Source organism: Leucopleurus acutus, assembly GCF_964270905.1.
Source record: "Leucopleurus acutus genome assembly, chromosome: 2".
Lineage (NCBI taxonomy): Eukaryota > Metazoa > Chordata > Mammalia > Artiodactyla > Delphinidae > Leucopleurus > Leucopleurus acutus.
In genome coordinates this window covers 111,624,247-111,650,029 of record NC_139143.1, presented here as the reverse complement: position 1 = coordinate 111,650,029, position 25,783 = coordinate 111,624,247, and the positions used below count along the sequence as shown (strand labels likewise).

Genomic DNA, 25,783 nt, shown 5'->3' with positions numbered 1-25,783 from the left:
TGGGAATCCAGCTGTCCTTTTATACAGACTTCTGCATATACCATTCTTTGTGCCCCACCTGCCCTCTGCCTTTTCCACCTGGTGCCACCAATTCTTGAGGCTTTTGGGGTTCTGTGGTACAAATGGGTTTGCTTCTCATTGTTCTTTCTGCTGGGCACTTAAGTTGAATCTTCCTCATTTTAGCAGTGTTTATTATTCTTTCATCTGCTTTCCATTTTCCTTTATTGTGGTTTGGAGTTTCACAAGTACTCTCATATGAGTGAAGATGGACTCTGTTTTAATTTTTTCTTTTCTCCTTGTTTTAGGGAGAGAAGGGACAGAAAAATCTTTACTGTGCCATCTTAATACAGTAAAATCCTCATCCTATTTCTCTTCTCATTTCTATCCAGGGCTCCAAACAGCCATCAGTATTTTCAAGACTTCCAGATCTTTAGTTCCAAACCTGATTTTTGTTCTGAGCTTCTGATTTCATGTATCTTTATATCCAGCTGCTTCCTAGATTTCCTGATTAATCTTCTGCAGATGTTTGCCAGTATTATCAGTCTTTTCAAAGGACTGATTTTTTGGTGCCATTGGTTCTGTTTTGTGGGGTTTTTTTCTTTCATTAATTTCGGTTCTTTTTGTTTTTCATTTGGTTTCCTTGCTTTTGTTATTTCCCCTCGCCTTCAACATGAGATGGATACTTATTAACTTTCTGTCTTCTATCTTTGCTTTGTTTTGTTTTCTGGGATCTGCTCCACTTTTTATTAGTTGAAAACTTACTCCAACTGGCAAAGTAAAAACGACAACTAGAACTTTTCTCATTTCAATCCCTGGTGTGACCCTGCATCCACTACTGGGATTTTGTTTCTTTTTTTTTGATGTATGATTTACATATTATATTTCAGGCATACAACATAATGATTTGATATTTGTATATATTGCAAAATGATTACCACAATAATCTAGTTAACTCTGTCATCGTACATGGTTATAAAACTTTTTTCTTACAATGAGAACTTTCAGGCTTTTCTCTTAGCAATTTTCAAGTATGAAATATAGTATTATTAATTGTAGTCACTATGCTGTATATTACATTCCTATGACTTGTTTTATAACTGGATGTTTGTACCTTTTGACCCTCTTCACCCATTTGGCTCACCCTTCCTACCTCTACTCCCCACAGCTGGCAGCCACCAATCTGTTTTCTGTATCTATGAGCTCAATTTTTTGTTATTGTTGTTTTAGATTCCATATGTAATTGAGATCATATGGTATTTGTCTTTGATTTATTTCATTTAGTCTAATGTCCTTCAGGTCCATCCATGTTGTTGCAAATGGCAAGATTTCATTCTTTTCTGTGGATGAACAGTATTCTATTTTACACATACACACACCCTACGTTTTCTTTTTCCTCCCTCTTATTAAATTTTATTTATTTATTTATTTTTGGCTGAGTTGGGTCTTTGTTGCTGGGTGCCTTGTTTCTCTAGTTGCTGTGAGCGGGGGGGGGGGTACTCTTGTTGCGGTGCGTGGGCTTCTTATTGTGGTGGCTTCTCTTGTTGCAGAGCACGGGCTCTAGGCACACGGGTTTCAGTAGTTGTGGCACATGGGCTCTGAGTGCAGGCTAAGTAGTTGTGGCGCACAGGCTTAGTTGCTCCACGTTATGTGGGATCTTCCTGGACCAGGGATTGAACCCATGTCCCCTGCATTGGCAGGCGGATTCTCAACCACTGTGCCACCAGGGAAGTCCTTTCTTTCTTCCTTCCTTCTTTCCTTCCTTCCTTCCTTCCTTCCTTCCTTCCTTCCTTCCTTCCTTCCCTCCCTCCCTTTCTTTCCTCTCTCTCCCTCCCTCTCTCCCTCCCTCCCTTCCTTCCTTCCTTCCTTCCTTCTAACTGGTCACACTGTGTAGCATGTGGGATCTTAGTTCCCTGACCAGGGATCGAACCCATGCCCCCTGCATTGGGAGTGGGGAGTCTTAACTACTGGACCACCAGGGAAGTCCCCTACCCTGTGTTTTCTTTATCCATTCATACATAAGTGGAAACTCAGGTTCCATGTCTTGTGTATTGTAAATAATGCTGCAGTGAACATGGGGGTGCATATATATTTTTGAGTCAGTGTTTTTGTTTTCTTCAGATGAATGCCCAGAAGTGGAATTGTTGGATCATGTGGTAGTCCTATTTTTAATTTTTTGTGGCCTCTCCATACTGTTCTCCATAGTAGCTGCCCCAATTTACATTTTCCACCAATAGTGCACAAGGGTTCCCTTTTCTCCACATCCTCACCGACACTTATTTGCTGTCCTTTTGATAATAGCCATTCTGTTATCAAAATACAAGTGTTAACTTATTGTGGTTTTAATTTACATTCCCTGCTGATTAGAGATGTTGAGCTCCTTTTCATGTGCCTATTGGCCATCTGTATGTCTTCTTTGGAAAAAGTGTCTATATAGATTCTCTGGCCATTTCTTAATCAGATTGTTTGTCATTTTGCTATTGAGTTGTATGAGTTGCTTATATATGTTGCATATTAACCCATTACACAATATATAATTTGAAAATATTTTCTCCCATTCTGTAGGTTGCCTTTTCATTTTGATGATGGTTTCCTTTGCTCTGCAGAAGCTTTTCAGTTTGATATAGTTCGACTTGTTTATTTTTACTTTTGTTGCCTTTGCTTTTAGTGTGAAATTCAAAAAATCATTGCCAAGACTGATGTAAAGGAGCTTACATCCTGTGTTTTCTTCTAGGAGTTTTATGGTTTCAGGTCTTATGTTCAAGTCTTTATTCCATTTTAAGTTAATTTTTGTGTATGGTGTAAGATAGTGATCCAGTTTCATTCTTTTGCATGTGGCTGTCCAGTTTTCCCAAAAATGTTTATTGAAGAGACTGTCCTTTCCCCATTGTATGTTCTTGGCTCCTTTGTTGTAAACTGTTTGACCATATATACATTGGTTTATTTCTGGGCTGTCTGTTTTGTTCTATTGATCTGTTGTTTTTATGCCTTTACCATACTGTTTTGTTTACTGTAGCTTTATGAGATAATTGTATTATAGTTTGAAATCAGGAAGTGTGATCCCTCCAGCTTTGCTTGTCTTTCTCAAGATTGCTTTGGCTGTTCGGGGTCTTTTGTGGTTCCATACAAATTGTACAATTTTTTGTTCTATTTCTGTGAAAAATGCCATTGGAAATTTGATAGGGATTGCATTGACTCTCTAGGTGGCTTTGGGTAGTATGGACATTTTTATAATACTCATTCTTCCAATCCATGAGCATGGTATATTTTTCCATTTATTTGTGTCTTCAGTTTCTTTCTTCAGGGTCTTATACTTTTCCGAGTACAGGTCTTTCTCTTCATTAGTTAAGTTTATTCCTAAGTATTTTATTCTCTTTGAATCAATTGTAAGTGGGATTGTTTTCTTAATTTCTCTTCTTGATAATTTGTTATTAGTATATAGAAACTCAGGTTTTTGTTTGTTGGTTTTATATCCTGTACTAACTTTACTGAATTTGTTTACTAGTTCTAGCAGGTTTTTGGTACAGTTTTTAATATATAATGTCATGTCATATTCAAATAGAAATGGTTTTATTTCTTCCTTTCCAATTTGGATTTCTTTTTTGCAATCAGTTTTATTTTATTTTTAAATTAATTTTTATTAGAGTATAGTTGCTGTACAATGTTGTGTTTGTGCTGTACAGCAAAGTTAATCAGTTATACGTATACACATTTCCCCTCTTTTTTAGATTTCCTTCCCATTTAGGTCACCACAGAGCATTGAGTAGAGTTCCCTGTGCTATACAGTAGGTTCTCGTTAGTTATCTGTTTTATACATAGTAGTGTATATATGTCAATCCCAATCTCCCAGTTTATCCCACCCCTCCCTTCCCTCCTCGGTATCCATAAGTTCTCTACATCTGTGTCTCTATTTCTATTTTGCAAATAAGTTTATCTGTACCATTTTTCTGGATTCCACATATAATCAATAGTATATGATATTTGTTTTTCTCTTTCTGACTTACTTCACTCTGTATGACAGTCTCTAGGTCTGTCCACATCTTTGCAAATGGCACTATTTTGTTCCTTTTTTTATGGCTGAGTAATAATCCGTTGTATATATGTACCACATCGTCTTTTTCCATTCCTCTTTTGATGGACATTTAGGTTGCTTCCATATCTTGGCTGTTGTATTGGGTTGGCCAAAAAGTTCCTTCAGTTTTTAAGTAAAAATAAAAGATTTTTCATTTTCACCAAGAAGTTTATTGAACAATGCATTCAATGTTTTGTTCCACTACCTTCTGCTATTTTTCAGGCAACTTCTTAATTCCGTCTTCCCAGAACTCTATCTTTTTGAGCAAAAAACTGTTCCAGGTGCCTTTTGCAGTCTTACAGGGAATTAAAATTTTTTTCCATTAAGAGAACTTTGTAAAGACCGAAATAAATGGAAATCCAAAGGTGCAATGTCTGGTGAATATGGCAGATGAATAAGAACTTCCCAGTCAAGCTGTAACTATTTTTGCCTGGTCATCAAAGAAACATACGGTTTTGCATTATCCTGTTGGAAGATTATGCGTTTTCTGTTGACTAATTCCGGATGCTTTTCGTCGAGTGCTGCTTTCAGTTGGTCTAATCAAGAGTAATACTTGTTGGAATTAATTGTTTGGTTTTCTGGAAGGAGCTCATAATGGAGGACTCCCTTCCAATCCCATCATATATACAACATCACCTTCTCTGGATGAAGACCGGTCTTTGGTGTGGTTGGTGATGGTTCATTTCACTTGCCCCACGATCTCTTCCATTCCACATGATTGTACAGTGTCCACTTTTCATCGCCCATCACAATTTGTTTTAAAAACAGAACATTTTCGTTGTGTTTAAGTAGAGAATTGCATGTGGAAATACGGTCAAGAAGGTTGTTTTCACCGAACTTATGTGGAACCCAGACATCAAAGTGATTCACATAACCAAGCTGGTGCAAATGATGTTCAGTGCTTGATTTGGGTGTTTTGAGTATGTTGGCTATCTCCTGCATTGTATAACGTTGATTACTCTCAGTTAATTTCTCGATTTGATCTCTGTCATCTTCAGCTGGTCTACCCGACCATGGAGTGTCGTCCAGTGAGAAGTCTCCAGCATGAAACTCCGCAAACTACTTTTGACACGTTTGATCAGTCACAGCACCTTCTCCATACAATGCACAAGTCTTTTTTTTGAGTTTCAGTTGCATTTTTACCTTTCTTAAATAAAGCATAATATGCCGAAAATGTTGCTTTTTGTCTTCCATCTTCAATATTAAAATGGCTACACAAAAATTCACCAATTTTGATAGGTATTTTTTTAAAATGCACGCTGATATGACAGCTGTCACAATACAGTATAACAAAATTGTTTCAAATGAAGTTAAAGACAGCTAAGTGCTACTATAGCCATCTTATAGAAAATACTGAATGAACTTTTTGGCCAACCCAATAAATAGTGCTGCAGTGAACATTGGGGTGCATGTATCTTTTCGGATCATGGTTTTCTCTGGGTATATGCTCAGGAGTGGGATTGCTGGGTCATATGGTAACTATTTTTAGTTTTTTTGAGGAACCTCTTTGCTGTTCTCCATAGAGGCTGTACTAATTTACATTCCCACCAACGGTGTAGGAGGGTTCCCTTTTCTCCACACCCCTCTACCATTTACTGTTTGTAGATTTTTTGATGATGGCCCTTCTGATCAGTGTGAGGTGATACCTCATTATAGTTTTGATTTGCATTTCTCTAATAATTAGTGATGTTGAGCATCTTTTCATGTGTTTTGACCATGTATGCCTTCTTTGTATTTCATTTTCTTGACTAATTGCTCAGGCTAGGACTTCTAATAGTGTGTTGAATAAAAGTTGCAAGGGTGAGCATCCTTGTCTTGTTCTTTATCTTAGAGGAACAGCACTGAGTGTGATGTTAGCTGTGGGCTTGTCATATATGGCCTTTAATATGTTGAGGTACATTCCCTCTACATCCACTTTGTTGAGAGTTTTTATCGTAAATGGATTTTGAATTTTGTCAAATGCTTTTTCTGCATCTATTGAGGTGATCATATGGTTTTTATTCTTCATTTTGTTAATGTGTATCACATTGACTGATTTGTGGATGTTACACCATCCTTGCAACTCTGAATGATCCCACTTGATCATTTTAATATATTGTGTGTGATCTTTTTAATATATTGTTGAATTCAGCTTGGTAATATTTTGTTGAGGATTTTTTGCATCTGTGTTAATCAGGGATATTGGTCTGTAATTTTCTTGTGACATCTTTTTTTTTTTTTTTGTGGTATGTGGGCCTCTCACTGCTGTGGCCTCTCCCGTTGCGGAGCACAGGCTCCAGACGTGCAGGCTCAGCGGCCATGGCTCACGGGCCCAGCCGCTCCGCGGCATGTGGGATCTTCCCGGACTGGGACACGAACCCGTGTCCCTTGCATTGGCAGGCGGACTCTCAACCACTGCGCCACCAGGGAAGCCCTCTTGTGACATCTTTGACTGGTTTTGGTATCAGGGTAATGCTGGTCTCATAAAATGAATTTGGAAGTGTTCCCTCATCTTCTATTTTTTGAAAGAGTTTGAGGTGGATTGGTATTAATTCTTTGAATGTTCAGAAGCCATCTGGTCCTGGACTTTTCATTTGTTAGTTTATTTTAAAATTACTGATTCAATCTTCTTACTGGTAATCGGTCTGTTCAGATTTTCTGTTTCTTCATGATTCAGTCTTGGTAGATTGTGTGTTTCTAGGAATTCACTCATTTCTTCTAGGTTGTCCGTCTTGTTGATGTACAGTTGTTCATAGTAGTCTCTTATGATTCTTTGTATTTCTGTGGTATCAGTTATAACATCTCCTCTTACACTTCTTATTTTACTGATTTGAGTTCTCTCTTTTTCTTGGTGACTGTAGCTAAAGGTTTGTCTATTTTGCTTATCTTTTCAAAGAATGAGCTCTTAGTTTCATTGATCTTATTTATTGGCTTTTTAGTCTATATTTTATTTCTGCTCCAGTCTTTGTTATTTTCTTCTTTGTGCTAACTCTGGCCTTTGTTCTTCTTTTTCTAGTTCCTTGAGTTGTAAAGTTAGGTTGTTTATTAGAGATTTTTCTGGTTTCCTGACATAGGCCTGTATTACTGTGAACTTCCCTCTTAGAACTGCTTTTGCTGCATCTCATAAGTTTTGGTATGTTGTATTTTCACTTTCATTTGTCTCAAGATATTTTTTGTTATCTTTTGATTTTTCTTTGAATTATTATTTGTTGTTCAGTAGTATGTTGTTTAATCTCCATATTTGTGAATTTTCCAGTTTTTTTCTTATAATTCATTTCTAGTTTCATACCATCACAGTGGGAAAAGACCGTAATAAGAGATGCAGAAGGGCATTACATAATGGTAAAGGGGTCAATACAACAAGAGGTTTTAATATTTGTAAATATTTATGCTCCCAAATAGGAGCACCTGAATATTTCAAGCAAATGTTAACAAACCTAAAGGGAGAAATACACAGCAGTACCATAATAATAGGGACTTTAATACTCCATTTTCATCAATGGATAGATCATCCAGACAGAAAATCAAAAAGGAAACATTGGCTTTAAATGATCCAGGTGGACTTTCACAGATATATACAGAACATTCCATCCAAAAGGAACAGAATATACTTTCTTCTATTCCATCATGTGTTTCAAGTGTACATGGAATGTTCAAGATACATTATATGTTAAGCCACAAAAGAAGACTTAATTTATTCTTTTCTAAGACAGATATTTTAAGACTTATCTAAGTACTGCATTAGCTGCATCCTAAAAGTTGTAATATATGGTGTTACTATAATTGTTAAATTAAAAATGCTTGGTAATTTCCATTATGATTGCTTCTTTGGCCCGTGGGTTATTTTAGAAGTATACGTCTAGATATTTAAACTTTTAATTTATATTTCTTATTGCTTTTTAGCTTTATACTGTTGCAGTCAGAGAACATAGGCCATGTGATTTTTCTTTTTCTTTAAAGATTTAATTTTTTTGTTTTTATTTTTAGCTGCGTTGGGTCTTTGTTGCTGTGCGCGGGCTTTCTCTAGTTGTGGCGAGTGGGAGCTACTGTTCGTTGTGGTGCATGGGTTTCTCATTGCGGTGGCTTCTTTTGTTGCGGAGCACAGACTCTAGGTATGCGGGCTTCAGTAGTTGTGGCACATGGGCTCTAGAGCACAGGCTCAATAGTTGTGGCACACGGGCTTAGTTGCTCCGCCACATGTGGGATCTTCCTGGACTAGGGCTCGAACACGTGTCCCCTGTATTGGAGTGTAGATTCTTAACGAGGTTGCCACCAGGGAGGTCCGCATATGATTTTATAGCTTGAAATTTATTGAGGCTTGTTTTGTGTCTCAGTATATGGTCAGTGTTTATAAATATTTTATCTAATAGACATCCGTTCTTTGACAAAACGTAGATTATTTAATGTTGCTACTGTTTTCCTCCTAATTTCCCTCATACTGTCCTCCCAGTTCCCCAAGTTGAAAACCTGGGAGTTAGTCTGAATTTCTCCTTTGCTTTTAATACCACATCAAGATAATTCTTAGTACCTGTCCAGTCCACTTTTAAAATTATTTCTTAATATGAGTCATGCTATGATTAAAATAAAAACCTTGGAAAGCCTAAAGTATATAAACTAAGTTACTCAAAGCCCTACTACACAGGGCTTTTTTTTCCTCCAATTTCTTCATGGCCCTAATTCATGTTATTCTTTCCTTTTTCATAGATTTTCACAGATTTATTATGGTTCCCATCTTTTCTCTCCTTTAATAGCATTAATTTATTTGTATGTTCATTCATTCAGCCAGTATTGAGAACCTATTTATGTGCTAGGTACAGGGGATATATAGCAGTGAAGTAGAGAGGCAAGATATTTAATTTAACTTGGGTCTTTTTCATTTGGCCAATGTTATTTTTGCCACTTTCTCTCTGTTATAATTTTAGCTGTAACAATTCTGAAGTTTTGTTCCTAGAAAAGTGTGTGTTGTCTTGGGACTCTGAGCCTTTGCATATGTTCCCTAGGCTTACAAAGCCCTCTATAAAGTTCATCTGGGAAACTACTACTCATCTTTCAGGTTAATTAGCTGAGTGTTGATGAAGCCTTGACTGGCCTTTTTTCTTGCTTCTGGATAGATTAGAAATTCTTTTTGAGTGTATTCATTATAGGAATTGTTACATAGTTTTTGTGTGGCCTTTTGTTTCTCCACTTAGGCTGTGGTTCCTTGGTTTTATGTCACATATTCTTTCATATTTGTTTCTCTTGCCACCTAGCATAGTACCTGGCACATAGCAGATATTCAGTAAATACTTGTTGAACGTCCACAGCTGTATAGTTTAAATAAAATCATTATGTTTTCCTTAACTTTCATTTGGCCTTTTCTTCAAAATGGTTTTTGGGGGAATGACCTGTTTTGGTTGCTTAAATGATCTGGTTAATTAAAAAGTATATTTGTTCTGAGATACCAATTTTCAGTTAATAGCAGCTTAGGAGACGAAAGTGTATGAGTTAGTTGTTTATAATAAGGCTGTATTCTGGGACTTCCCTGGTGGTCCAGTGGTTGAGACTCCGTGCTTGCAATGCAGTGGGCGTGGGTAGTATATATATGTCAGTGCCAGTCTCTCACTTTGTCTCAGCTTACCCTTCCCCCTCCCCATGTCCTCAAGTCCATTCTCTATATCTACGTCGTAATTTCTGTCCTGCCCCTAGGTTCTTCAGAACCATTGTTTTTTTTTTTAAGATTCCATATATATGTGTTAGCATACAGTATTCGTTTTTCTCTTTCTGATTACTTCACTCTGTATGACAGACTCTAGGTCCATCCACCTCACTACAAATAACTCAACTTCATTTATTTTTATGGCTGAGTAATATTCCATTGTATATATGTGCCACATCTTCTTTCTCCATTCATCTGTCGATGGACACTTAGGTTGCTTCCAGGTCCTGGCTGTTGTAAATAGAGCTGCAGTGAACATTGTGGCACATGACTCTTTTTGAATTATGGTTTTCTCAGGGTATATGCCCAGTAGTGGGATTGCTGGGTCATATGGTAGTTCTATTTGTAGTTTTTTGAGGAACCTCCATACTGGTCTCCATATTGGCTGTATCAATTTACATTCACACCAACAGTGCAAGAGGGTTCCCTTTTCTCCACACCCTCTCCAGCATTTACTGTTTGTAGATTTGTTGATGATGGCCATTCTGACTGGTGTGGGGTGATACCTCATTGTAGTTTTGATTTGCGTTTGTTGGCAATCTGTATATTTTCTTTGAAGAAATGTCTCTTTAGGCCTTGTGCCCATTTTTGGATTGGGTTGTTTGTTTTTTGGATATTGAGTTGTATGACCTGCTTGTATATTTTGGAGATTAATCCTTTGATGGTTGCTTCATTTGCAAATACTTTCTCCCATTATGAGGGTTGTCTTTTTGTCTTGTTATGGTTTCCTTTGCTGTGCAAAGGCTTTTAAGTTTCATTAGGTCCCATTTGTTTATTTTTGTTATTATTTCCATTTCTCTAGGAGGTGGGTCAAAAAGGATCTTGTTGTGATTTATGTCATAGAGTGTTCTGCCTATGTTCTCCTCTAAGAGTTAGATAGTGTCTGGCCTTACATTTAGGTCTTTAACACATTTTGATTTTATTTTTGTGTATGGTGTTAGGGAGTGTTCTAATTTCATCCTTTTACATGTAGCTGTCCAGGTTTCCCAGCACCACTTATTGAAGAGGCTATCTTTTCTCCATTGTATATTCTTGCCTCCTTTATCAAAGGTAAGGTGACCACATGTGCATGGTTTTATCTCTGGATTTTCTATCCTGTTCCATTGATCTATCTTTCTGTTTTTGTGCCAGTACCATAGTGTCTTGATTACTGTAACTTTGTAGTGTAGTCTGAAGTCCGGGAGCCTGATTCCTCCAGCTCCGTTTTTCTCCCTCAAGATTGCTCTGGCTGTTCAGGGTATTTTGTGTTTCCATACAAATTGTGAATTTTTTTGTTCTAGTTCTGTGAAAAATTTCATTGGTAGTTTGATAGTGATTGCATTGAATCTGTAGATTGCTTTGGGTAGTATAGTCATTTTCACGATGTTGATCCTTCCAATCCAGGAACATGGTATATCTCTCCATCTGTTTGTATCATCTTTAATTTCTTTTATCAGTGTCTTATAGTTTTCTGCGTACAGATCTTTTGTCTCCTTAGGTAGGTTTATTCCTAGGTGTTTTATTCTTTTTATTGCACTGGTAAATGGGAGTGTTTCCTTAATTTCTCTTTCAGATATTTCGTCATTAGCATATAGGAATGCCAGAGATTTCTGTGCATTAATTTTGTATCCTGCTACCTTACCAAATTCAGTGATTAGCTCTAGTTTTCTGGTAGTGTCTTTAGGATTCTTTATGTATAGTATCATGTCATGTGTAAACAGTGACAGCTTTACTTCTTGTTTTACTATTTGGATTCTTTTTATTTCTTTTTCTTTGATTGCTGTGGCTAAAACTTCCAAAACTATGTTGAATAATAGTGGTGAGAGTGGGCTACCTTGTCTTGTTCCTGATCTTAGTGGAAATGGTTTCAGTTTTTCACCATTGAGAACGATGTTGGATGTGGGTTCGTCATATATGACCTTTATTATGCTGAAGTAAGTTCCCTCTATGCCTACTTTCTGGAGGGTTTTTATCATAAATAGGTGTTGAATTTTGTCGAAAGCTTTTTCTGCATCTGTTGAGTTGATCATTTGGTTTTTATTCTTCAGTTTGTTAATATGGTATATCACATTGATTGATTTGCATATATTGGAGAATGCTTGCATTCCTGGGATAAACCCCACTTGATCATGGTGTATGATCCTTTTAATGTGCTGTTGGATTCTGTTTGCTAGTATTTTGTTGAGGATTTTTGCATCTGTGTTCATCAGTGATATTGGCTTGTAGTTTTCTTTCTTTGTGACATCTTTGTCCGGTTGAGGTATCAGGGTGATGGTGGCCTCATGGAATGAGTTTGGGAGTGTTCCTCCCTCTGCTATATTTTGGAAGAGTTTGAGAAGGATAGGTGGTAGCTCTTCTCTAAATGTTTGACAGAATTCGCCTGTGAAGCCATCTGGTCCTGGGCTTTTGTTTGATGGAAGGTTTTTAATCACAGTTTCAATTTCAGTGCTTGTGATTGGTCTGTTTATATTTTCTATTTCTTCTGGTTCAGTCTCGGAAGGTTGTGCTTTTCTAAGAATTTGTCCACTTCTTTCAGGTTGTCCATGTTTTTGGCATAAAATTGCTTGTAGTAATCTCTCATGATCCTTTGTATTTCTGCAGTGTCAGTTGTTACTTCTCCTTTTTCATTTCTAATTTTATTGATTTGAGTCTTCTCCCTTTTTTCCTTTATAGTCTGGTTAATGCTTTATCAATTTTATCTTCTCAAAGAACCAGCTTCTAGTTTTATTGATCTTTGCTATTGTTTCCTTCATTTCTTTTTCATTTATTTCTGATCTGATCTTTATGATTTGTTTCCTTCTGGTATATTTGGGGGTTTTTTATTCTTCTTTCTCTAATTGCTTTAGGTGTAAGGTTAGGTTGTTTATTTGAGATGTTTCTTGTTTCTTGAGGTAGGAATGTATTGCTATGAACTTCCCTCTTATAACTGCTTTGCTGCATCCCATAATTTTGAGTCATTGTGTTTTCATTGTAATTTGTTTCTAGGTATTTTTTGATTTCCTCTTCAATTTCTATAGTGATCTCTTGGTTATTAAGTAGTGTAGTGTTTAGCCTCCATGTATTTGTATTTTTTACAGATTTTTTTCCCTGTAATTGATATCTAGTCTCATAGTGCTGTGGTTGGAAAAGATACATGATACGATTTCAGTTTTCTTAAATTTACCAAGGCTTGATTTGTGACCCAAGATATGATCTATCCTGGAGAATGTTCCATGAGCACTTGAGAAGAAAGTGTATTCTGTTGTTTTGGATGGAATGTCCGAAAAATATCAATTAAGTCCACCTTGTTTAATGTATCATTTAAAGCTTGTGTTTCCTTATTTATTTTCATTTTGGATGATCTGTCTATTGGTTAAAGTGGGGTGTTAAAGTCCCCACTATGATTGTGTTACTGTCGATTTCCCCTTTTGTGGCTGTTAACATTTGCCTTATGTATTGAGGTGCTCCTATGTTGGGTGCATAAATATTTACAATTGTTATATCTTCTTCTTGGATTGATCCCTTGATCATTATGTAGTGTCTTTCTTTGTCTCTTCTAATAGTCTTTATTTTAAAGTCTATTTTGTCTGATATGAGAGTTGCTACTCCAGCTTTCTTTTGATTCCCATTTGCATGGAATATCTTTTTCCATCCCCTCACTGTCAGTCTATACGTGTCCCTAGGTCTGAAGTGGGTCTCTTGTAGACAGCATATATACAGGGCTTGTTTTTGTATCCATTCAGCCAGTCTGTGTCTTTTAGTTGGAACATTTAATCAGTTTACATTTAAGGTAATTATCTAGATGTATGTTCCTGTGACCATTTTCTTAATTGTTTTGGGTTTGTTATTGTAGGTCTTTTCCTTCTCTTGTGTTTCCTGCCTAGAGAAGTTCCTTTAGCGTTTGTTGTAAAGCTGGTTTGGTGGTGCTGAATTCTCTTAGCTTTTGCTTGTCTGTAAAGTTTTTAATTTCTCCATTGAATCTGAGTGAGATCCTTGCTGGGTAGAGTAATCTTGGTTGTAGGTTTTTCCATGTCATCACTTTAAATATTTCCTGCCACTCCCTTCTGGCTTGCAGAGTTTCTGCTGAAAGATCAGCTGTTAACCTTATGGGGATTCCATAGTATGTTATTTGTTGCTTTTCCCTTTCTGTTTTTAATATTTTTTCTTTGTATTTAATTTTTGATAGTTTGATTAATATGTGTCTTGACGTGTTTCTTCTTGGATTTATTCCTTTCCCATATTAGGGAAGTTTGCAACTATAATCTCTTCAAATATTTTCTCAGTCTCTTTGTTTTTCTCTTCTTCTGGGACCCCTATAATTCGAATGTTGGTGCATTTAATGTTGTCCCAGAGGTCTCTGAGACTGTCCTCAATTTTTTTCATTCTTTCTTCTTTCTTCTTCTCTGTAGTAGTTATTTTCACTATTTTATCTTCCAGGTCACTTATCCGTTCTCCTGCCTCAGTTATTCTGCTGTTGATTCTTTCCAGAGAATTTTTAATTTCATTTATCGTGTTGTTCATTATTGTTTGTTTGCTCTTTAATTTTTTAAGGTCCTTGTTAAATGTTTCTTGTATTTTCCCTATTCTACTTGCAAGATTTTGGATCATCTTTACTGTCATTACTCTGAATGCTTTTTCAGGTAGCCTGCCTATTTCCTCTTCATTTATTTGGTCTGGCGGGTTTTTACCTTGCTCCTTCATCTGCTGCGTATTTCTCTGTCTTCCTATTTTGCTTAACTTAGTGTGTTTGGGGTCACCTTTTCTCTGGCTACAGGTTTTTAGTTCTCATTGTTTTTGGTGTCTGCCCCCAGTGGGTACGGTTGGTTCAGTGGTTTGTGTAGGTTTCCTGGTGGAGGGGACTGGTGCCTGTGTTCTGGTGGATGAGGCTGGATGTTGTCTTTCTGGTGGGCAGGACTGCTTCCGGTGGTGTGTTTTGGGGTGTCTGTGAACTTAGTATGATTTTAGGCAGCCTCTCTCCTAATGAATGAGGTTATGTTCCTGTCTTGCTAGTTGTTTGGCACAGGGTGTCCAGCACTGGTGCTTGTTGATCATTGAGTGGAGCTGGGTCTTAGCGTTGAGACGGAGATCTCTGGGAAAGCTCTCGCCGATTGATATTACATGGGGCCAGGAGATCTCTGGTGGTTCAGTGTCCTGAACTCGGCTCTCCCACCTCAGAGGCTCAGGCCTGACACCCAGCTGGAGCACCAACACCCGTAGAGAACTATGGGAAAAATCTGACTGGTGTCTTGGATGTTTCTTTGTTGGGCGATTTATCCTGCTGGGTGCTCATGGCTGGAAGGATGTGCTGGTGGCACCCAGTGTCTCCTGGATCCCTCCTGCTTGGCACCCCTAGGACCCCCTTGGACAAGAGATGCGGTGCCTGGGAACAAGGGGGTCTCAGCTCCCTCAGTGCCTGGGCTGTCTGGCCCCCTCATGTATTTTAATATTAGCCTTGTAGTCGTCTCCACAGATTTTCTCAGACAGATGAAATAAACTGTCCATGGTCTCACAAGTAACAATCAGAAAGTTTCCTAGTTAGCCGGGGGAGTAAGTTGGGGAATGGCTGGGGGAGAAAAAAAGCCATACTGTTTGAATTATGTATCCAGTTCTCAAGTTCTTGAGTCAGGGTCTTATTTACTGTATGAGTAGTAAAACAAGAAGGAAGAAGTGGCTTAAACCCTTGGACTCCACTTGATTTCAAGGGAAGAAACTTTTTTGTCCAGGCAGTCTCCTTCAAGATGGATATCAGTAGTAGTGATGAAAAAAAAAATGCTACTCTAGTAATAATAGCATTATAGATAGAAATAGTCTGTATGTGTGTGTCATCAAATTTCAAAAGCAAATAGTAATAGTAGTAGTGAGTATTGTTGAAATATGATTCGACTCCTGCTGCTCAGTTACCTGTATCATATGTTATGAGTGTGATACGTCATCCCAAGTCTGTGGTCAGGATTTGTCCAGTTTCCCCAATCTTTAGTCACATCCCTGCTCTCATTTACCAATTGTCTTAACATACCCACTTGAATATATTTAATATGCATCCTGTATATGTAGGTGTCCTTATAAAATATTTGGTGGTGTTATGTATGCATTTTTTCAGTTTGCATAAATAATTGTGCTATATATTTTGTTCTGTTTCTGTTTTTGTCAACACTTTCGCAGAATCTTTCCATGTTTTTGAATGTATGCTCCACTTCCAAGATCAAAACAATATTCTACATTTTCCAGTTAGATTTCAAGTTTTACATTTTACCTTTATGTCTTTGGTCCATGTGGAGTTCACCTTTTTGTGTATTGTGAACTAGGGATACAACTGTTTCTCCCTTACGTGAGCCATTTTCTCCAACACTGTTTAGTAAATAATACATCCTGTATGTACAGACTTGTATCATTTTTATCATTAACAATTACCCATAAATAGATCTGTTTTGGAAATACCTGTTTTGTTCAACTGGTGTTATAGATTGTCTCTTACCAGTACAGAACAGTTTTCTCTGGAATGTGTCACAGTATCTGGTAGGGCAAGTCTTCACCTCTTTGTTCTTCCTTTTTAAAGTTGACTTAGTTATTCTAGGACTTTTACTTTTTCATATTAATTTTCTGAAGTGTTTGACCTCAAAAAATTCTGCTGGGGTTTTCACTGGAATTTCATTGAATTTATATGCTAAAGATTATCTGCCCAATACTGTGAAATTTAGCTTGCATCAACTCCATTTGGGAGAAGCAGGAGTATTCTAGACACTCTTAACATCCTGTAAAAAGAAAAGGTACGGACTGGAGATTTAATGGGTGTTGAGAAGAGCATTCATAACCCAACAGCAAAGGTAGGGAGTACAGAGCTTAAGGAAAGGGCAGGTGGGCCAACTCCTTTATTTGTTTCGGTTTTCTGTGTAAATTTCTCAGGTTTGACTTAAACATGAGAGGCAGCGTAGCCTTGATGCAGGATGAGAGATACAGCTTTGTAGCCATAGACCAGAGTCAACTGAGCACCCAGAAGCACTATTCTCCCAATCAAAAAGTCTATTTATGAAGGAAATTTTACAGTATATGAACTGGGAAAAATATTTCCAACTTATATAATAATGAAGTTCAAAGTATGTAAGATGCTCTTGAAAATCATTATGGAAAGGATTAACATTTCAGTTTTTAAAAACAGGCAAAGATCATCAACTGCAGTTCCCAGAAGACATACAAATTGTTAACAAATTTATGGGGAAAAAAAGCTTCTCAATAATAGAAATGTAGATGGAAATTTGTACTTGTGTGTGTTGTCAGATAGCGAAAGGATAATGCTCACTCCATTTTGGTGAAGGTGTGGGCCATCAGGTACTATTCTGATAGTGTCAGAGTGTTGGTTTTTAAAAATTAATTAATTAAATTTTATCTTTGGTTGTTTTGGGTCTTTGTTGCTGCACCCGGGCTTTTTCTAGTTGTGGTGAGTAGGGCTACTCTTGTTGCGGTGCACAGACTTCTCGTGTGGTGGCCTGTATTGTTGCAGAGCACGGGCTCTAGGTGTGTGGGTTTCAGTAGTTGTGGCACATGGGTTCTAGAGCTCAGGCTCAGTAGTTGTGGCTCCCGGGCTTAGTTGCTCCGCAGCATGTGGGATATTCCCTGACCAGGGCTCAAATCTGTGTCCCTTGCATTGGCAGGCGGATCCTTAACCACTGCGCCACCAGGGAAGTCCAGTGTCAGAGTGTTATTGGTACCACTTTTGAGGTTCATTTGACAATATGTATCACATTAAATATATACATAATATGGGTTTGGAGGAAATGGGGTGTTTAAGTGAAACAGTATTCGTCATGAGATGATAATTGAAACTGGATGGTGAATATCTGATGGTTCATTATACTTGTCTACTTTTGTATATATTTATAATTTTCTACAATAAAAGGGAAAATGCATATTCTTTGATATAGTAATTATTCTTTATGAATTTATCTTATATAGTATTTGGAATACTTTAAAAATAAAATGTAAAAGGATGAACTTTGTATTATTGCCTGTAATAGTAAAACACTAGAAAATCCTCAATGTTCCTCAGTTGGGTAATAGTTGGAAAGTAGCTTAACAGCTGATGGAAAGATTATCTTACATACTTTTATTATACAGATGGACATTACATAGGCTAAGATACATTGTTATGTGAGAAAGCTTGTAGAGCACTACATGTAATAATCCACTTCTTTTAAAACATATGTAAATTATATCTACATATGGATTTTATATGTAAGAAAAATCAGGAGATGAACAGTTTTCTTTTCATCATTACTTCTTTTCAGGAAGTAGCATGGGGAATTTTCAGTTTTGATTTCTCTATTATTTATTTAAACAGCTGCATGTTTACCTTTGTAATCAGAGAGGAAATAATAAATTCTAAAATTCCAAAAATCAATTTAACTTCTAGTAAAGCATACATTCTAGAGAGGAGGGAACTAATCAGTGACAGTAATGGGGGGATAGTACAGGGAGATCAGCTCAGTGCTTTGTGACCACCTAGAGGGGTGGGATGGGAAGGTGGGAGGGAGACACAAAAGGGAGGAGATACCGGGATATATGTATATGTATAGCTGATTCACTTTGTTATACAGCAGAAACTAACACACCATTGTAAGGCAATTATACTCCAAGAAATATGTTAAAAAATGGGGGGAAGTTCCTTAGAGGGGAAGATGTACATTGTTTATCCTAGTTATGTTTGAGTTATGGTATTATGGGTCATTGAGTCATTTACCCTTTATTTGCTTTCTCTAAAATTTCTTTGGGCAGAGGAATTTTCTTTTTTTCTTTTATTTTTTTACAATCCACACATGAAATAGCTTTATTAGTACCATAATGTCTAATTTAGGGGCAGAGGAATTTTAAAAGAGGGTAATAATTTTACAGAATATCTGTTTATTAAAGCAGTTTTATATAATACATGATTTATGTTCTCCATGTTTATATGGATAAAAGATTGGTGTGCATTTGCCTTAGAATGTGAATTAGAGTCTCTTGTTTACTCAGAGCAAACAGATTATTTGTGCATAGATTCATTTTTAGAAAACATGTTACTTTAAATATAGATGTTTTTGAATTGAATTTGAACTTTATAAATTTCATATAACCTTTCTGACTTTATGTACCCTGCCCTATATAGAGCTTTGAGGATACAACTGTGAATAAGAGTAACACACACATTCCCTGGTTTTGGTGGAATGTTTGGGTGGGAGAGTGGTGGTGTCTGTTGCAGTGGGTTTCAGACTAAATGGGAATGACTGTAAGAGCAGAGACAGTTAAATGTGTATAACTTTCTCCCAAAGGTTTGGCTGTGAATGAGAGGGAAGAAATAATAGGAAGTGGTGGGAGGGGCAGAAGGAATCAAGGGAATTTTAGTTCTCCTCTTTTCCCGCCTCGATCCTTGCAAGTTTTTAAGAATAGTTGAATGCTACTGGGAAGGTGCCAGTAGAAAGATTTATTGAATGCTGGCTCTGGTCTGTAATTCTATAACCTTGGTCAAGTTATTTAATCTGTCTTCTTAGAGTTACAGTTTTTTCATATGTAAAAAGGGATCTGTGAAATTGTTATCTGGAAAAATGTCTCCATAACATTGTTCTGAGTATTATCTCTGTTCTGCTGGCACAGTAAATGGCTCATAATGGGGGCTTAACAAATGATCTGTGAAAGAATAAATATGCAGAAAGCTTAATGTGTGGTTGAGCACATAGTAATCACTCAAGTAACTTTTCCCCAGAGGTTTGGCTGTAAATGGAAGGGAAACAATAAGGAGGTGGTAGTGGGAGGGGGTCATAAGGAATCAAGGGCAAGTGTTATTAGATTAGGTACCGTTGATACACGATACACCAGAAACACTAGGTGGAAACACTAGGAGATGGAAAAAAAATTTTTAATGGTTCATTTCTTAAGGTCTAAGGACATACATGTCCTCGTGTAGTGGGAGTAATATAATGGAGAGTAAGATGGGGACAGACCTTGCCATCAAAGGTGAAAAAGGGAGGGAATTTGTTGAAGCAATAGCAGAGCATATGAAACTATTTGGGAATGTTTGCAGTTTTGATTTTTGTACATCTTCCACTCTAGAATTGGAAGGCTCTAGGTCATTGTAGTCACCCTGGCATTCTGTTGAGGTCATTTCTCACCCATAATTAATTAGGTTGCTCAGGCTTTCAGTTAGTTTTTTTAACTTAAGGGAAGCAAAGTGCTGCTGTGACCACTGGATTTGTAGCTTTCTAGAAAGTTACTTGCTCACAGGGTCATTTTCATACTGTGATTTGAAGGTATTGTTTCACTGTCTGGAGAAAGTTCTCAGCCTGGCATTGAGCATTTGTGCTGATAAAATTTATTGTAGTGACTCATTCTCCATTTTTACTTATCTAGGACTCATCTTATCAGGCTTTTAAGTCTTTTTACCCTTTTAAGTATAGTATTGAAGTGCCTTTTCCTTACAGCTGACTCTGACAATAATGTATGACAATATATATTCCTTTATTTAGAGCATGGCTCTTAAAATGTGATCCATGGGTCCTTTCAGGTGGTCTGCAAGGTCTAAACTATTTTCATGATAATACTAAGATGTTGTTTGCTTTCCCACTGTGTTGACATTTGTACAATGGCGTAAACACTGTGTTTGGTCAGACTGCTGTGTACCTTAGCATGAAACAAGGCATCAAACTGTGCTAGCATTCTTTATTTTTGAGCACTCACAGTAAAACAAACAAAACACACATGTGCACACACATGCAGAAAACCCTATTTAATTCAAGAACATTCTTGATGAAACAGTAGAAATTATTTTCACTAAATCTTAATCTTGAGTTCAGGTTTTTAATGTTATGTGTGACAGAATAGGAAATATATATATATATAAAGTATTAATGCCATTGTTTGAGTTGCTGGCTGAGCTAGTAGCTTTTCCATGGAACACCATTTTTTACTTGAAACAGTGACTTGCTTTGGTATATGGTGGGTACTTTCTTGACACACTCATTTCACTTATATTTACTTACCATTTTTAGTTTCCTAGATCTGTTCCTATGGGTTGGAGCTGCCATCTGGTGTCATTACTTAAATACAATTTTGTTCCCACCAACACCTCTGTGCTCTTATTGTCAAATATATTTCATTCTTGTATGTTATAGGCCTAACAATATAGTTATGTACATATTTTTCCATATGTTTCCTTTAGAGGAAATATGCATTTATACTGTCTTTTATAATTACCTTATTACTTTTCCTAGTGTTCTTTGTTTTGTGTGTGTGTGTGTGTGTGTGTGTGTGTGTGTGTGTGTGTGTATTTGAATTTCTACCTTGGTTTACTTAATTTCAACCTTAAGAACCTCCTTTATTTCTTATAAGGTAGCTCTGCTAGCAACAAATTCTCTCAGGTTTGGTTTATCTGGGAGTATCTTTATTTCACCTTCATTTTTGAAAGACAGTTTTGCTGGATATAAGATTCTTGATTGACAGGTTTTTTTCTTTCAGTGCTTTGAATATGTCATTTCACTGCCTTCTGGCCTTCATTGTTTCTGATGAGTAGTTAACCTTACTGGGGTTTCTTTGCATGTGATGAATTATTTTTCTTCTTGCTTTCAAGATTTTCTCTGTCTTTCAGCATTTTTACTGTGGTTTGTCTGGATGTGCATCTCTTTGTATTTATCCTACTTGGAGTTTGTTTAACTTCTTGGTTATATAGATTAATGTTTTTTTAGCAGATATGGGATGCTATCAGTCATTATTCTTTTGGATATTTTTATTTTTTTTAATTTTAAGTTTTTTAATAAATTTTATTTATTTATTTATTTATTTATTTTTGGCTGCATTGGGTCTTTGCCGCTGTGCCTGGGCTCTCTCTAGTTTTGGCGAGTGGGGGCCACTCTTCGTTGCAGTGTGCGGGCTTCTCATTGTGGTGGCTTCTCTTGTTGCGGAGCATGGGCTCTAGGCACACGGGCTTTAGTAGTTGTGGTTCACGGGCTCCAGAGCACAGGCTCAGCAGCTGTGGTGCACGAGCTTAGTTGCTTCGTGGCATTTGGGATCTTCCCGGACCAGGGCTCTAACCTATGTCCTGGGCATTGGAAGGTGGATTCTCAATTTCTGTGCCACCAGGGAAGCCCATATTCCTTTGTATATTTTTAAAATGTAGTGTATCTTTCAAACTGAAACTCTGTACACTTTAGAAGTGTGTAGAGTTTCTCTTCCCTCCTCCAAGCCACTGGTAATCCCCATTCTACTCTCTGTCTCTATCAATTTGACTGCTCTTATAACCTTATGTAAGTGGAATTATACAGTATTTGTCCATTTTGTCTGGCTGATTTTGCTTTAGCGTAATGTCTTTAAGGTTTGTTCATGTTGTAGTTTATGACAGAATTTCCCAGAATTTGTTTATCCTTATAGGTAATGAAAATAAGTATTCCCAATTGGAAACATTTTTTTTCTTCCCTATTTGTTTTGTTTTTACTTAACTTTTATACTGTTTTTGAATTATCGTCTATCTAGTTTTACGTACTGTTGTATGTTTAGTTAGTAAAAAAAATCTAAATTGGGAAAGTGAAACCAAACAAATACGGCTTTGTTTTCTTTAAGAAAGCTGTTGGTGGTATGCTATGCTGTTTATACAATAACTGATATATAAGTTACAATGTAATTTTGGGGTCTTATGCTTAAAAAATGTAACTGATCTTATAATTGGCTTCTCAGTTGAGTATGATTTGTGAAATTGGTGGCTCTTAGTTTGTTTTTTTTAAACTTCCATTCTGCATATTTGAGGGACTGTGACACATTCCCGTCAATAAACAAGGCTTAATTCAGTAGTGATTCCCTGGAGGTAGGTCATGACTACCCTTCCAGTGGGTTGAATATACCCAACTACCCAGAGTCACTGGTTAGTGTGTTTTAACTACATGTGGCATAATCTTTCCTTAAGCTGAAGTACAGTTGATTTGCAGTGTTTCATGTGTACAGCAAAGCGATTCAGTTATACATATACGTATATATGTGTATATGTATGTATTCTTTTTTTTGTTCACATGGCGTGCGGGGTCTTAGTTCCCTGACCAGGGATTGACCAGTGACCCCTGCATTGGGAGCATGGAGTCTTAACCCTGTACTGCCAGAGAAGTCCCTATATATGTATTCTTTTTCCGATTCTTTCCCATTATAGCTTATTACAAGATATTGAATATTGTTTCCTGTGCTATACAGTAGGTCCTTGTTGTTTATCTGTTTTACCTATAGTAGTGTGTATCTGTTGGCCTAATCATTTTTATTCTTTATCAAGTGCTTATGAAATTGTACCATGCAGCTTCTTTTAGTTTATCTAAACCTAGATATGAGATTCACGGCATCCTTTGCTTATGACCATGGCCTACCCACTTCAACTTACAGCTGTCATTTTGATGAGAGCTGCCCTGAATATGTTACCTTGGAGTGGTTGCTGAATCCTGGCCTCATTGAATGAATATTGACAACTGCTATCATTTTATTTTAAGCTTCTTTGTTTCTGGAGTTTTTATGATTTGAGGTACTTGTTAATATTTTCCCTAAATGTAAGGTTTTCAGTAAGTAAAAAAATTTGATTAATACATGAAATATATGATTGTTATAAAATAAGCTCTATAAGTAAATCAGTCCTGTTCTGTTTCGTTTTATTAATTTTTATTGGAGTATGGTTTCTTTACAATGTTGTGTTAGCCTCCACAGCACAACAGAGTGAATCAGCCATACACATACAGATATCCCCTCCCTTTCAGTCAGTCTTATATATGGTTATTTATTTCCTAAACAGAGACTCTACAGGGGCAGGTAATTCACTGGTCCACAAGCGGTCTCCTTTACGTCGAAACCAAAAGACCCCAACATCCTTGACCAAGCTGTCTTTACAGGATGGACATAAAGTCAAAAAGCCAGCATGTAAATTTGAAGAGGGTCAGGATGTCCTAGCTAGATGGTCAGATGGCTTGTTTTATCTTGGAACTATCAAAAAGGCAAGTTACCTTAATATCTTTTGCAGTTTCTGTAGTAAACTTTTAATAATATTGGATTGAAATTTAACTTCGTGGTTTTGATTTTAAAAGAAATCACCATAAGTTTTCCTCTGTATTTCAGATAAACATATTGAAACAGAGCTGCTTCATCATATTTGAAGACAGTTCTAAATCCTGGGTTCTCTGGAAGGACATTCAAACAGGCAGGTGCTACTATTTCCCTTGGACACGATTTACACTAAAATTTTATTTTCTTCAGCTTGTCATTTTCTAGTGTTTTCTGTTTAGTACAGTGTATTAAGATAACTAAAAAAATCCATGTATTCTTCAGAGTCTTCAAGGAGTTATAATCTATTTTATAGACCATAAGAAGAACAAGAATTGCTCTGTTAGGGTAGAGATAGATTAGACGACAGATGCATCACTGATGCGCACATGTATAAATTATTGTTAGGACCCTTCTAAGAACTTTGAAGAAAAATTTTAGTTACTAATATGAGTAACACAACTTCACCTTTGCTGTTACTTGGCTGTATTAGTACAAAGTAATATAGAGAGCTAATATTTATTGAGAACATACTGTTTGCCAGATGTTTTGGGGAATTAGGACTATTAAATACCTTTAGAATGCTAGAAATATTCATTGATAAGAATAGTTTAAAATTACTGCTTAGTTATGGTTTTTTATGTTTAGATGGGAAAATGAGGCTGTATTTGGGTACAAGTAAAAATGAATACAGGTATGCTTTGGTTTGGTTATAGGTATGTTTCTTGTTATGCTTTTTATTTTTGCAAGCTATAATTACTGTATGTTTTTTGAATCTGCTAAATAAAGGTATTTTTTTCAGGTATCTATTTCATGGAAAGTGCTTTATAAAAAATTATGAATAGTAAAAATCTGAGTACTTCAGCTGTACACTAAAGCCCTACTTTTGGTATCCTTTTAATGGGTTAATGGGCCTGCACTAAGGTGTTTTTATATCTCCCCCTGTAGAAAGGAGACATTCTGTAAAGTATTTATCAATTGGGTTTTTAATTTGAATCCCAAATGCGACTTTATGGTAGGTTACTGCTGTGTTCAATTTCTTGATTTCACTCTTAGTTTTTTTTTAAAGAATAAAAAAAGTTCTGGTAAAGGAATTGGAATGTTGTAGTTGCCATTTTTATACATGGTACTCAGGGATTAGGTGGAGAACTCAATAGCTGTTACTCTAGTAAAATGTCTTTCTAGTGAAAGAAACTTTTTACAGTTTTTAGGACTTATCAGTTTAAAGGTCTAAAGTTACGTTTTGAATCTCAAATTGAGGGGTCAGTGAGGAAAGGAATAGGAGGCAGATAGGAGGTCTCCAGCAGTAGTAATATTGAACAGATCTTATTACCCTGCATACAGAATTATCCCTTTTGCTTAGTTTGTAAATATGGTTCTCTATGGTGGAACTGAAACATGTTATACTGCTTCTGTTCCCGTTGTATTAACTATGTGTCCCTTTCAACTTTTCTACCATTTTGAGGTGCCTGTGGGTTAAATATAGGTCTGTCTTTGTGTTTTCTTCCCTCCCTCCCATCCTTCCTCCCTTCCAGAAGGGAAGAAGAAAACCAGTTGTACATAGATAGAAAGTTGTTGTGAAAGTGAGGGGGTCTTGTCCTACATGTGGCATATCCAGTATATCAGTTCAGTGGTCTGTGGTTGTTTTTTCCTCGCTGGCTCCTTTTACTATCCTCATAATGAGATAGGATAGCTACTTGACCATTTAACTCTTTGTAACACCCAGAAAGTAGCACACATGTATGTAACTTGCAGTTGATATAGAATGAGTAAGTGAACCTGAAAATTGCAATATGGCAGATGTCAGTGTGGAGTGTAGCTTTAGTAGTTTTCTTCCTGTAAGGATCCTGCTTATAGTAGTTATATATCAAAATAACTTAAAAATTATAGTAATTTCACTCATAAGATTCTTTTAAAATTTTTTCATAAGTAGGAACAATGTATAGTCATATTAGTAGTCAAAGAAATGTACGTTACAACAGGGAGATAGTATATTAAAACCATTAAATAATTTTAAAAGGATTTTTAATCTTAATACCTAATACTGTTATGGTTTC

General features: G+C 36.6%; 1 protein-coding gene across 3 annotated transcripts in view; it reads left to right on the top strand.

Annotated features, from left to right (window-relative positions):
• MTF2 (metal response element binding transcription factor 2) overlaps nt 1–25,783 on the top strand; it is an 85,704-nt gene that overhangs the window by 35,382 nt on the left and 24,539 nt on the right. For 2 of the 3 annotated variants that reach the window (XM_082832733.1, XM_082832735.1), the window contains exons 1-2: nt 23,321–23,680; nt 23,802–23,883. In XM_082832733.1, coding sequence (XP_082688859.1) covers nt 23,459–23,680; nt 23,802–23,883 — 304 coding nt within the window. In that variant the 5' untranslated portion in view covers nt 23,321–23,458. Of the gene's footprint in view, nt 1–23,320; nt 23,681–23,801; nt 23,884–25,783 lie in introns of those variants that run through there. The other variant, XM_082832734.1, reaches the window with a different exon arrangement.